This window comes from Panthera pardus, unplaced genomic scaffold (assembly GCF_024362965.1).
Source record: "Panthera pardus isolate Hobbes unplaced genomic scaffold, ASM2436296v1 HiC_scaffold_8, whole genome shotgun sequence".
In the NCBI taxonomy this organism is placed as follows: Eukaryota; Metazoa; Chordata; class Mammalia; order Carnivora; family Felidae; genus Panthera; species Panthera pardus.
The window spans coordinates 1,365,443-1,379,119 of NW_026527013.1; the positions used below are offsets into that span (position 1 = coordinate 1,365,443).

The window sequence follows — 13,677 nt, forward strand, 5'->3', positions numbered from 1 at the left end:
TCGGTGAGTTGGCCTTGGTCTAGAGCTCCCAACAGCTTGTCTTTCGGACCCTGCCTCTCTCCCTCCGTATCGCCCCTGAGAAGCCCCTACGGGGGTGTGGGCACTGCCGTGCCGCGCTCCTGCCAGAGCTCCATCTTTCCACCTGTGTGACACTGGGCAGGTCACTGCACCTCCCTGACGTCAGGCGCCTCACCTGGGAAGAGCAGACACCATCACCCGCCCTCCTGGGGGGCTGTGACACTTAAGGGACGTAGCGAAAAGGCAGAGGCGGTTGGCTCCTTTGCCAGCACATGCCAGGTGCTCAGTTATCACAAGCGTCTGTGTTAGTGAGGGCTCTCCAGCCAAGCAGAGAATGTCTGTGTGTGTGTATTTACGCACACATATAGGGAAATATAGGTGTGTAGATGTACTCTGTACATATACAATATGCAATGCACATATGCACGTTTTTACAATACATGTATATACACATGCATCTAAACATGTACAGCAGGTGCATAATACAATATATACACACACGCATATATAGGTATACACAGCTAACATACACGTGCATGTAGTATGCTCGTGTGTATGCATATATAATACATATACGCACACACACGCACCTGTAAACAGACTTACTTACACATATACTACATGTATATACGTACACACATAAATGCGTAGGTGTGCATATGCTCAGTGTATGTACACGTTATAGATCCATACGAACTTTTAGGGAACTGGGCGATGGGACTCGGAGGTGGGGCTGGCAAGTCAGAAATCTCCAGGGCGGGCCCCCCAGGCTGGAACCTCAGGGAGGGCTGATGTTGCAACTGGAGTCTGAAGACTACTGCAGACAGACGTCCCTCCTTGTGGGGAAGCTTACTTATTTCCTCTTAAAGACCTTCACCTGATTGGACGGGGCCCACCCACGCCATGGCGGGTAACCACGTCCTTTACCTAAAGTCCACCGATTTGAAAAGTAGCTCCTGGCCGCATGTGGAGTAATGTAGTGGACGCAGGAGATTAGGCACGCTCTTGGGTGATCCTCTCGGAAAGCGCAGCTCCCTGCGGGCAGGGTATTTCCCCCTGGTCACTAACGAGTGCCCAGGCCCCGCGCCCAGCGGGTACTCAACAAGCTGCATTCTTGCTGGGCGAGTCGGGTACTCCGAGCGGCGAGCGGCGGCGGCGGCGGCGGCGGCGGCGGCGGCGGCGGCGGCGGCGGCGGCGGCGGCGGCGGCGGCGGCGGCGGCGGCCTGGAGGCCGACCCTCCTACTTAACCAGGAATTACGGCTCTACTGCCGGCGCGGGGGGCGGGCCCCATTCCTCCAGGGGCGGGGCTCGAACCTGTCATCCCACACGCGCGGGGTCTCCCCGGGTCCCCGCGTCGGGCTGGCGTGGGTAGCCGAGGGCAGCCGAGGACGTGCGTGCGTGCGTGCGTGCGGGCGAGCCCACGGGGCGGGGCTGCGGGGGGGCCGCGCGCGGCGCGGCGGGCGGGGCAGCGGGCGCGCGCCGCCTCCTCGCGCCGGGCCCCCCCCGCGCGCGCGCGGCGAATGGTTCGGCCCGGCCCCCGGCTCATTGTGCTCGCTTCACGCCGGCCCAAGATGGCGGCGGCGCTGGAGGCCCCGGGCCTGTGACCACAAAGAGGAGCCGGGGGCCGGACGGGGAGCGCGGCGGCGGCGGCGGCGGCGGCGGCGGCCGAGGCCCAGGCCGGGCCCCCCCCTCCCCTCAGCCTCCCGCCCTCCCGCCCTCCTCCGCCCGCCGCCCCGCCCCCGCCGGCGGCGCCGCGCCCCTCCCCCAACCGCCCGACTAGCATGGTGCGGCGGCCGCGCGCGCCGACATGGGGGAGAAGCTGGAGCTGAGGCTCAAGTCGCCCGTAGGGGCCGAGCCCGCCGTCTACCCGTGGCCGCTGCCGGTCTACGTGAGTACTGCCCCCGCGTCCCCCAGCCCCCCGGCCCCGGGTCCCCGCGGCGCGCCGCGCCCGCCCGCCGACGGTGCCGCCGGGGTCCCGCGGACCCCCCTGCGGGTCCGTGGCCGTTTGCGGGGCCGGGCGGCGGGGCGCGGGGCTGCCGTTGCCGGTGCCCGCGGCGGGATGGGGGTGGGGGGTCCGGGCCGGCAGGCGAGCCGGCCGTGCCGCGGTGTGTGCGCTGACACCGGGGTTTCCTTCTGTTTGGGGTAGTTTATTTTTTGCGCTGTCAGTGTGTCCGGCTGTTCCGTTTGGGGGATGCCCTGTCTTCCCTCCGCGCCGGGTTTTCTAGCCCCCCTGCTCTCGAGTGGGTGGGCTGGCCGGACCCTTGCAAACGGGACGTCCCGGCTCCCCGGTCCCGGGTGGGTGGGCCGGCCGGACCTGGGGCACGAGACACGCTGTCCCCCGGTGCTGAGTGACCCTTGGAAGATGACAGGCCGAGCGGAAATTTACCAAGGCGGCCGCCGGGCGCCGGGGCGCGGGGTGGGCGGCGTGGCGCGGTGTCCGCGGCCCCGGGGCGGCTCGGGCCGGGCAGTGTGCCGTTGGGCGGGGGGGGGCGCGGCGGGCCCCCCGGGCGGGCGGCGTGGGGGCGCCCTTTGGCGCGAACGCCTCGCGGGGAGACAGGGCCTCCGGGGGACCCGGCGGGGAAGCCCGCGCGCCCCGCCCCTCACGCGCGCTCCGTGTGTGTCAGTTTTTGGAAACGTCGCGGCCAGGGGCGGGGTCGGAGCGCTGGGACCGCCCGGGAGCGGGTGTTGGCTCCCGGCCCCGGGTGCTCCGCGGTCGTAGGGTTTCGCGGTTGCCAGCCCGCCGCGCGCGCTCCGGAGCTTTCTATTTTTGCTTATCCTGCGGCCGGAGGCGGGGTCGAGCCCGGGCTCCGGCTTTTCCGGCTGGCAGCGCCCGTCTGGGTGTGTGTGTGTGTGTGTGTGTGTGTGTGTGTGTGTGTGTGTCCGTCCGTCCGTCCGGGCCGGCGGCCCGAGCAGTGGGGCAGGGCGGGGAGACGTCCAAGGTGACGACGCGCGAGCGGGGAGAACCTTCAAAACTCCAACCGTCGCACGGGCCTCCGCCTCTCTCGGCCCTTGTGACAGCGCTCGGCATGCACCAGTTGGCTGGCCAGCGCGTTCTTTGAAACGGAACTGGTTTTTACCCGCGGTGGCTCCCACGTACTACGGCCGCTCTCTTTAGCACAGCGCAGCCCTGGGGGTTTTGACGGATCCCTCGCCCCTCGGCCTTCCCTTCTGCTGCTCCTTCGCTGCCAACTCGCCCCTTTCCTCCTGGCTCTATCCCTGCAGTTTTGCCTTTTCCAGGAAGTTAGATAAGTGGATTCTGGCCGCTTTCTCTCAGCCGAGCATTTCTGAGACTTAATCCACGTTGCTGTGGGTATCCGAAGTCACGCCTTTTTATTGCCATGTCCTGTTCCGTGTTTTCCTTTCCCCCTTGGCAGGCGGGTGCCGGGACGCGGGGGATGTTTCCTGGTGGCGGAGGTGGTTACGAATAAAGCTGCTGTGAACGTGTGGGGGCAGGTTTCTACCTGAAGTTGAGTTTTCCCCTTGGAAAGTGTTGGGGAGTAGGGGGGGCACTCTGCTGTGTTTGACACTTGCACATCTTACAGACGGGTGTTCTTGAGTATTGGCAGAGTGAGGAAATTCACTGCGGGCCACTCTCCAGGCATTTGATACTATGGTGAAAGCTCATCCGGAGACAGTCACGATGTCCCCACCGCTGTCTTTTATTTGGAGCGGAGCAAGGCCACAGCGATTCGTACCTGCTGTAAATAGGCCCTTCTGTGTCGGGCCTGGCAGGACCTGGCTTCCCAGTGGCGGGTGGTTCTGAACTGCAGAGCCTCTTTCCCTCACTGGCCTCGACCTCGTTTGGCAGGGGACAGGGTTGTGCTGCCCGCCTGGCCCGGCGCTCTGCCTGACGTGAGCAGGCCCGTTCCTGGCATCGTCGTGCCACTGCCGGGCCAGCGGGCAGGACGGCCCTGTGAAATCCTCAGCGAGCTGCGGTGGCCGCAGCAGCTCGCTTGTCACCGCTTTGTAGTGACGCCTGCGGCCTTTCCGCACCCCTACTGAGGGATTGTGCTTTCTCGTGGGAAGGGGGAGGCGGTACCTTTGGAAGGGTTCGTACTCTGTGACGGCTCGATGACGAATGTTAGGAAAATGGACCGGTTGGTGAGTTAACTCTCCAGAAGGTCACGTCACTCGTCTGACCGCATGTGTGAGATGACGGGGCTGTTTGTTCACTGATTTACCCGTCCTGCAAGCACCTGCTGGGGACGCAGAGGGCACTGGGCAGCGTTCTGCTCCAGAAACCTACAAACGCGGGGAGGTAGGTGACTCATACACACAGAAGGGCACTGACGGTCCGACTTAGTCCTAGAGGGCAGGGCTGCTGGTTTCACCCTGGGGGGAGGTGTGGGTGGCTTCCCGGAGGCGGTGGCCGGGCATCTGGAGGAGGAAGTGTCAACAGCCACAGCCACCCACACTGGGAATGTCCAGCCTCAGAAAGGGTTTTTGGGGAAATTGACAAGGGGGAGGGGGCAGGCTGAGTTTTGTAATCCTTCCCTGACTCAGAGTTCTGGGATACCTGCCTGCTGCTCACGGTGGCCCTGCTTTTGGTGGGAAAACCAGGTCTCCACCGGAGGGGAGTTTGTGGTATTTTTGGTTGCCTGGTGGCAGGGTGTGGAGTGGCCCTTCCCCTCCTTGACTTATTAAGCCTGTGGGCGGGGGAGCGGCCCCAGCGTGACTGTCCCCGCCTTCAGCTTCCTCCCCGGGAGCCCACGACTTCTCTGACGAATGCCCTCCAGCAGTCATGCCCTTTCAGCGGGGCTGTGAGTAGTAGCTGAAGTGGGCGGGCAGAGTGAGCCATCCTTCCCTGTGACTCAGAAAATATTTTCTGACACTGACCTCGCTGGTGTGAGCCTTTTGCCTAATCCACACTCAGGTGGAAGGCAGATCAACCCTTAGATAACTTCGTGTGGGTGGAGTAGCCTCTTTAAAGGGGGGGAGGGATAATCGGAAAGGGCTGAATTTCCTATGTGGTCCCTGAGGTCCAAATGCCTGCTGGTGCTCTGTTCCCGATGGGTGGGAGCCAGAGGGAGCTGGGAACTTCAGGGGTTCTCCAGGGAGGCGGTGGCAGAGCTTCAGGGGACCTGCCTGCCCACTCTACCCTCCCTCTGGGAGCTCTGTCCTTTTTGTCCTTAAACTTTCATTTTTTAATTTTTAATTTAATTTAATTTAATTTAACTTAATAATGTTTATTTTTGAGACAGAGCATGAACACGGGAGGAGCAGAGAGGGAGACACAGGATCCGAAGCGGGCTCCAGGCTCTGAGCTGTCCGCACAGAGCCCAACACGGGGCTCGAGCCCTCAAACTGTGAGATCATGACCTGAGCCACAGTCGGACACTCAACCGACCAAGCCACCCAGGCGCCTCTGTTCTTAAGCTTTTAATTTCGAGATAATCACGGATTCACTGGAAGCCATAAGAAATAATAGAGACATTCCCTGTTCTTAAACCCAGCTTCCCCCAGTGGTGGCATTTTACAACCAGTGAGGAGAACGATCGTATTGTTGAGATTGGTACAATCCAGATACGAAGCGTTTTGGGGTCCTCTTTTCTTTAGGAGTTTTTTCTTTTTTTTAGTGAGTGAGTGGGGGAGAGAGGCAGAGGGAGAGAGAGAATCTTAAACAGGCTCAGTGCAGCACAGAGCCCGGTATGTGGGGCTCGATTCCACGACCCTGGGATCTCGACCTGAGCTGCAACCGAGAGTCAGGTGCTCAACTGACTGAGCCACCCAGGCGCCCCAGGGTCCTCTTTTGAATGCCGGGACCTGCGGGGTGCCGACGGTCTGCAGCTGGGAGTAAGCGGGTCCTGGGCCCCATGCGTCTCTCCTGGGAAACTTCCTCCTCTGCCTGATGCCCCTGCAATTGTGTCTTCGTCTCCCCAGCTGTGGGAATAACGTTCCTGCTTCCTTTTTCTCAGGGTTGTACTTCCAGAAGCCTCTCCCTTGCCTTCTCTGTCCCCTCGAGCTGTCCCTACCAATTCCACAGCGTGTCTCCTGCCAGTGCCGGCCCATGGCATTGATTATGTTTGCCGAGGCCCTGCCGCATTTTGGGGGTGCCGGGGTGCGTCTGCCACTCCGCAGCCCCCATGTGGCTCTGGTGCGCCCCTCAGTTCCCTGCACGCCCCTTGCTGTTCCTCTGCCCCGTGCTCTTCTCCCGGACCGGATTCTCTCTTCTCCCCTACCTGCATCCCCTGGGCACCTCGCAGGCCCTCTCCCCTGCGTTGGACCAGCCCCTGTTCTGGTGCACAGCACCTGGGGTGCTGCTAGCGGGAGTCGGGAGGTCAGGGGCTTTGGCCTGTATCGTGCAGTCTCCCTAAGCCTCAGTTTCCTCATTTCTGGAGAGGCTTCAGCCTGAATTCCCTTCAGTTAGTCACGGGGGTGCGTGGGCTAGTGCGCAGAGAGCATTAAATTCACTCCAGGTGCAAGCGGGGGTGAGCGTTCGTGGATGTTCACTCTGATAATACTTCTATCATTTAAAAACCCGAAGCTTCTTTTTAGGAGTTGGGGAACAGGGCTTCCGGGGCTTTGTGGCGGGGCTGGGGCGGTGGGGGGGCTGTGACCTGCGGGACCACAGGAGCTCCGGAGGGCTCAGGCTGCTCTGGATGGCTGTTTTGCGGGGACGTGTTTAAAGTGGCTCACGGGGTTCTGTTTCCCTGGGCTGCCCGTGGCTCACTGTGGGTGGATCTGCTCTCCCATGAAGGGGCGGGCACAGGAGGCCAGGCGGGATGGGGAGGGACCAGGATGACAGTTGGGGGTGGGGGGGTGGGGTTCAGGGGCAGTGCTGGGTCTTGTGGTTTTTGTTCATCAGTAACAGCTTTATTGCAATATGATGCACACACTGTACCATCTATCCATCTAAAGTACGATTCCATGGATTTTAGTCCATTCACGGGGTGGTACAGTTACCACCTCTAATTCCAGAGCATTACATCACCCCAAAAGGAAACCTTCGCCCACAACAGCCACCCCCCGAGCACCCCCACCCCCACCCCACCCCACCCAGCTCCTGACACCCATGAACCCCCTTCCTGTTCATGGATGAGCCTGTTCTGGACGTTTCACAAAGGTGGACTCACACCCCGCGTGGCCTCTCGTTTCTGGTTCCCTCCCTTAGCGTTGTGTGTTCAGGGTCCGTCCGCGGGGCGGCGGGTGTGGGCTCCTCGCTCCTGCTCGCGGCCGAGGGACGTTCCCCTACGTGGATGGTCCAGGTCGTGGGATCTTGGGCACCAGGTGGCCAGCGGCTGCTGCTGGGATGGCATAGCTCTAGACTCCCCTGCCTTGTGGGGGCTCCGTCCTCCGGACCCCCTGGTCATTGGGGTCCGCAGAGCACGGCGTGCGGGGCTGTATGGGACCGAGTTTGCGCAGGGGTAAGCTGTGATGGGCCCGGCCCGGCCCTCTGGCCTGCTTGCTCGGTAGGGTGGGCGTCCCTGATGCCGTGCTTGGCTCCTGGGACCGCTCGAGGTCTCCTCACGCCCTCCGGGTTTTTCACCCTTCTCTCCTCCAGCTGGACTCAGGCCTCGTGGCACCCCTGTGGCTCTTCTTCCCACGGAGACTCGAGGGGCTCAAATGTTCACTCGTCCACCGGAGCCGCTCTTCATGATGGTTTGCTAAGGGCCACGCAGCAGGCCTGGCACACTGATGGGAGGGTGTCCGGTGGGACTCCCTTGCCCCCCGGAGCTGGGGCTGCCGGGGTGGTGGGCAGGGTGCTTTTGGATGCGGCCCTGGCCTCTGAGCACCCTCGTCCGTCGCAAGGCCTGTACAGGTCAGCGCTGGCGCCGGGAAGGGGGTGCGGTGGAGGTGGTGGCGGGGGCCGCGCCCTCCCTCCCCGTGAGTCTCAGAGCAGAGGCCTTCCCTGAGAGCGCCTGGCCCAGCACCCTCCTCCCTGGAGGGAGGTTACCTGAGCAGCATCAGCTGCCCCCATTCTGGCCCCTTTTGCAGCGTGACATTACTTCGGGGGCCACGTTAAGTTTAGTCCTTAAAACTAGCGAAGCTCCAAAGCCGTGACGAGCAGCCTTGACGTTTCGCGCAGCTCCTGGAGGTGCGTTGGCCGCTCTCGGCGGGTGCCGTGCTTCCCTGCGGGGTAGTGGCTTGTCCCCTCACTCGGCTCCAGATCTGGCACCCCCACGCGGGTGCCCCCGTGTGGCCATAGTCACCGTGTGGGTCTTTCAGAACAGACGTTTCTCTCCCCGCGCCGCCTCCCGCCACGGACGTACGGCAGGCCCAGAGCCCCAGCGGTCTCCGTTGCCGCGTAGACGCCAGGGCTGTGAGCCGCGGGGCTGCCTTCCCTGCGCAGCGCTCTGTGTGGGCATGTGGTGTCTGAAGACCCAGCCAGTTGAGGGCAGAGGAGAAGGACCGGCCTGACTAGGAGGGGGGCTGTCCAGCACAGGCGCCAGTTCACAGACCAGGGAGCCGCGCAGACATGCCCCCGCCAGGTCCTGTCCTTCCTGACTGCAGGCCTTCCAGCAGGAGGGCTCCGTGCTTGGTTCAGTGCGGACGGCTGACCACGTTGGAACAGGGGTGCCCTCGCCGGCCTGATTGGCTGTCTTTGCCCAGGCCCGAGGCAGCCTGCCCTGGTCCCCTGCCCCACTGTGCACTTTGGCCTGACGATAAACGTGAGCCAGAGACCCGCCCCTTGCTCCCCTCCTGGAGCCTCACCAGTAGCTGTCCCCCGCCTCCGGGGGGTGGGTGACGGGGCTCCCAGGGTCTTGTGCCGCTCTGACGTCCTGACCCTCTCCTGGCTGATCTCCAGGGTTGGCTAATCCTCTCCTACCCCAGCCGTGTCCCGTTGTCTTTGCTCTTGTCTCTAGATGTGGACTCTCGTTTTGAGTTCCTCTTGTTCTGAGCTGGTAAAAGTGCTTTTGTGATTCTTGACTTGGTCATCGGGAGGACAAACCGCAAGTTAATTGCTTTTGCTCTTGTCCGGTGATCTTAAGCAGGAGCTCAGACTGAAGTGGTGCTCTTTGTTTTAAAGTATCAAGGGGGCACCTGGGGGGCTCAGTCGGTTGAGCCTCCGACTTCAGCCGGGGTCGTGAGCTCGCGGTTTGCGAGTTCGAGCCCCGCGTCGGGCTCTGTGCCGACAGCTCGAGCCTGGAGCCTGCTTCGGATTCTGTGTCTCCCTCTCTCTCTCTGCCCCTCCCCCACTCACGCTCTGTCTTTCAAAGATGAATAAATGTTAAAAATTTTTTAAAAAAATAAATAAAAAATATTAAAAAAATAAAGTGGTCAGGAATGAGCATTCATTTTGTCACAGGGCCTTCTCTGCTCAAGTGGCTGGACTTGTCAGAGGGAAGCTTCTGGATAAAATTTAAGGTGACTATTAAAATAGCAAATTGTCCACACTGAGTTTTAAGATGTTTAAACAGATTCAGACTTTGATATGTTCCTTAACGTGAGTGTTATGTTACATATTTTTCTTATTTTTGAGTTGAGGAATATAGAATTTTAGCTGGGGAAAGGTACTGTGAAGTTCATGGAATGATTAACATGTTCGAAAGATTTCAAGTATGCTATATTTCTTTTAAAGATTAAAAAAAAACTTTTTAATGTTTACATTTATTTTTGAGAGAGAGAGAGAGACACACACACACACACACACACACACACACACACACACAGAGTGTGAACGGGGGAGGGGCAGAGAGAGAAGGAGACCCAGAATCCGAAGCAGGCTCCAGGCTCCGAGCTGTCGGCACAGAGCCCGACGCGGGGCTCGAACTCGTGAACCGTGAGAGCATGAGCTGGGCCGAAGTCTTACACAACCGACAGAGCCGCCCAAGCGCCCCCAAGATTTTCTCTCTGAGTGACCTCTGCACTCACCGTGGGTCTGGAACTCACAGCCTCAGGATCAGGAGCCGCGTGCTTTTCCTGGGCCTGCCGGAGCCCCAGGTGTGCCATGAGGGTCTTGGTGCCGCTCCTGCCAAGTCCAAAGGCGGCCTGCGGTGTCTCCCTCAGGCGGATGGGGGGGCCTCCCGGGGAGGGCGGGCTGAGGGCAGGGCCCAGCTGCACTGCAGCGGGAGCTTCTGGGTCCGACCTCCCTGTGCAACTTTGTCCGTTTTCCTTGGAAGGGGTTTTAAACTTGAAAGCGCGTTGCACAAACAGAACAGGGTTCCTTTGCGCCTCACTCAGCTCCCATGACACCGGGATCAGAGCGGGGCCGGCGCTGAGGACACCAGTGACTTCACCTCCCGTGTCCCTGTGTGCTCAGGCCCAGCCCAGGGTCCCCTTTGTGTTCAGTTGTCGTGTGTCCTCAGCTCGAACCTGCCGCGGCTCCTCACGTCCGAGGAAAGGCCGGCACCCGTCCCGACCTGCGCGCCTTGTGTGCCCTGCAGAGAACGGCCCGTCCTTGCAGAGGGGCTCCCGTGTGGGGTCGGAAGTGGTTGTGTGTTCTCGGCGGGTGTCCCACCGGCACGTTGCTGCCACTTTCCCCTCCCCCTGCGAGGGGCGCTTCGAGACTGTCGGGGACCCTGGTCCTCGAGTCGGCCCATGGGCTTTCTGGCCCGAGGGGGGCCTGGCCTGCAGCACTGGTGTGGTGGGGCTTTCGCGCCCTCCCGCCCCCCCTCCCCCCCCTCCCCCGCCCTTCAGCTGCTCCTGCATCCGCTTTGGGTCCTGCCCGCGTCCTGCTTCTGCACTTTGAGCCTCCGTGTGGCTCCTGGGTGTGTACGCCGTCTCCGGGCCACAGTCCAGTCTGTCCGGTCTGTGAGCCAGTACCCTGTCACTCGTGTTCCAGAACTGGCCACCGGGAGCGCCCCGGGGCTTTGTCCTGGGCCCTTGGCACGCCTGTGCCCCTTTTTGGGACACGTCTTGGCTGCCTGCTGTGCCAGATGTTCGGGCTCACCTGTGTGTTCTCTGCGCTGGCCCTGGAATCAGCCCTCCCTCCAAGGAGCCCGGTTCTTTTCAGGGCCCTGTGGAGCGGGGCACCGGTGCTGAGGCGCGGTGCTGTGAACCCGGATCTTAAACCCACGCAGCCCTCTTCATCGCTACGGGGCCGGGGCTGTCTCCACATGGGCCCTCGGGGGTGGAGGGGACCGCCCTCCCGGCTGTGGCCGTCTTTCTGCGGGGCGTGGGCGGGTGGCTCGGGGTGCTCCGCACCTGGGTTCGGAGCTGGGCTGCCCCGCCCGCCCCAGGGTCCCTGGTCCCGCTGCAGAAGCTCATTCCGTCAGTAACTGCCGTCCGCAGCCACGTCCGGCTCTGTGTGCTGCTGCCGGGGGAGACTCCGCGCTCCCGGCCGGCACTCTTGGTTGGACTTCCGCGTTCCCACCTGTGTCCTTCTCCCTGCCTTCGGTCGGAGGCCTGCTCCTCCTCGGCCGCTCCTTGTCTCCTCTCTTCCCCCCGAGTCACCCTGTGAACACTGGCTGTTTCCTGTGTGTGCCCTGGGGGTCTTTGTCTTAGTTTGCTTGGACTGTAGTAATAGAGCCCTGCGGCGGGAGGGGGTGTGGGGGGCCTCTCACGGCCAAGATGACGGCTGGCGGCGTTGGTGCCTGGGGAAGGCCCACTTCTGGCCGGCAGCCCCACCGTCTCGCCGTGTCGTCACATGACACAGAGCACTCCAGTCCCTTCGTCCTCTTAACAAGGGCACTAATCCCATGGGGGGTGGGGGCGGGTCCCATCCACCGTCCCTCCCACCGTCCCTCCCACCGTCCCTCATGACCTCACCTGACCCTCCCCACCTCCCAAAGTCCCTGTCTCCTGACCATTCTGCTGGGGTCGGGGCCCTAGCATGGGGATTTGGGGACACAGACGTTCTGCTCCTTACAGTCTCTCTGTCTTCCCACCTGGCCCCTCCAGCGGCCCTGAGAGTGCTTCCGCGTTGGTGTCTTTGTCTGCGGTTGTCGTCGTCTTTTTTTATTTTTTATAACGTTTATTTACTTTTGAGAGAGAGGGAAAGAGAGAGAGTGTGCACGCACGCATAGGGGAGGGCAGAGAGAGAAAGGGACAGAGGACTGAAACTGGGCTCTGTGCTGACAGCGGAAAGCCTGACGCGGGACGCGAACTCACCGACCGTGAGACCGTGACCTGAGCAGAAGTCAGACGCTTAACCGACTGAGCCACCCAGGCGCCCCTAATTTGGCTTCTTCTCCTTTGAAGTCTGCTGGCTGGCTCCCCTGCCTGCGATGGCCCTGGCTTGGCCCGGCGCTCTGTTCTTCTGAGGCCTGTGTCCCTCGTGCAGACCTCAGCTGTGGGCTGTCCTCTCCTCGGGTATGGTTGGCGGGGCTGCCTTCCGCCGCCTTCCTGGAGTCTGCAGCGAGGGCACCTGTTGTTGCCACCCTGCTGTCCCCTTGCCGGGGGCGTGCGGACACGTGGGGCTGATGGTGGACCCGGCTGCTAGGATTCTCTGCTGCCGCTGCTGCGTGAGTTCACGCGTTTCCACTTGACAGCCTTCCCCTTCTTGGTGCTCGGGCCCCGCACGTGCCGCGTGGTGCTGGCCCGCCGTCCTCGCCACCGCTCGCAACCCCGGCCCCCAGGTGCGCAGGCGTATAGGCGGATGGATGAGGCCGAGCGCCCCAGCCGGGCCCCCCGGGCCCTGTGCTCTCTGCCCCGCTGGCCTCCTCCCGGACCGAGTTTTCGGGACGCCTGTTGATTTCGCCGTGTCCTTTCTCGCCCTCCGGCAGACATCTGCCGGCCAAGCTGGGCCATGTCCCGTCACCCACCTTCATTCTTGTTCTCCACTCTGGGAACTCTGTCCCCACGCCGCCTTCCTGTCCACGGCAATTCCCACGTCACGGCGTGCGTGAGTGTAGCCTTCTGTGTCCTTAGGGCTGTGGTTCGCAGAGTGGGTCCCCCAGCCGGCAGCCTCGGCGTCATCTGGGAACTTGTCAGAGACGCAGACCCCAGACCCCTGACTCTGAAACGTTGTGGGTGGGCCTCATCTGTACTTGACGAGCCCTTCCGGGGGCTTCTGGTACCTCCCAGGACCTCTCGGGGTCTGCCCTCCTACTGTGATCCCTGATGGGAGCGGACGGTGCTCCTTGGGCGACATTCTTATCGGAAATGGGAATCGGGAGAGTGGAGTTGGCGGGTGGGTTCGTCGCAGTAGTACGTCCGCAGAGCGTCCACCGCGGGCTCCCCGTGTCATCTTGTCCCCCTCTTGGTCTTCCCTTGCCTCCGCGCCCTGAGCACAGAGCCCCCGCCAGCCATGCGGACGCGCAGAGTGACCGAGTCGAGGCGGTGAGGGGGGAGGGCATCAGACACCCCTGTGCAGACTCCTTGCGGTGAGACTCGAGGGGTGCTTGTTCTTAGCTTTGTCCTCAGGGCGTAAGAGGAGGCTGGGCTGGGGCCGAGCACGACAGCGGGGGATCCCCACACCCGCGCTCTGTGTGCTGGGTGGTGCTGAGGACAGTAGGGTCAGGGCGTCTGGAGGAATGAAGCCGGGGCCTCACATCAGCACCCGACTGGGGAGCTGGGTGATGGCGCCATCTCAGGTGTGGTGACTGCTCTCCGTGTGGTGGACGTTTGCGTGCGCTCCCCAGAGCGGGGGACCCGGTGAAGCTGAGTGCCCGTTGCCAGCTTTCCTGGGTAGCAGCGTTCGCCAAACAGGTGTTACGTGAAGAAACGTCTCTGGTTGCTTCATTTGGGCGCCCTGATGCGCTTAGTGATGAGAGAGCGGGTCAGTCCCTGCCGCAGCAAGCTGACGTTCCTGCCGTGGGCCGGCGCCAGGCTGGGGGT

At 62.1% G+C, this 13,677-nt stretch overlaps 1 protein-coding gene across 3 annotated transcripts in view; it reads left to right on the forward strand.

Annotated features, from left to right (window-relative positions):
* The first annotated feature begins 1,576 nt into the window (after nt 1-1,576).
* DOT1L (DOT1 like histone lysine methyltransferase) overlaps nt 1,577-13,677 on the forward strand; it is a 62,339-nt gene continuing 50,238 nt past the window's right edge. For 2 of the 3 annotated variants that reach the window (XM_053896850.1, XM_053896851.1), the window contains exon 1: nt 1,577-1,906. In XM_053896850.1, the coding sequence (XP_053752825.1) occupies nt 1,826-1,906 (81 nt within the window). In that variant the 5' untranslated portion in view covers nt 1,577-1,825. The remainder of the gene's footprint in view (nt 1,907-13,677) is intronic. The other variant, XM_053896852.1, reaches the window with a different exon arrangement.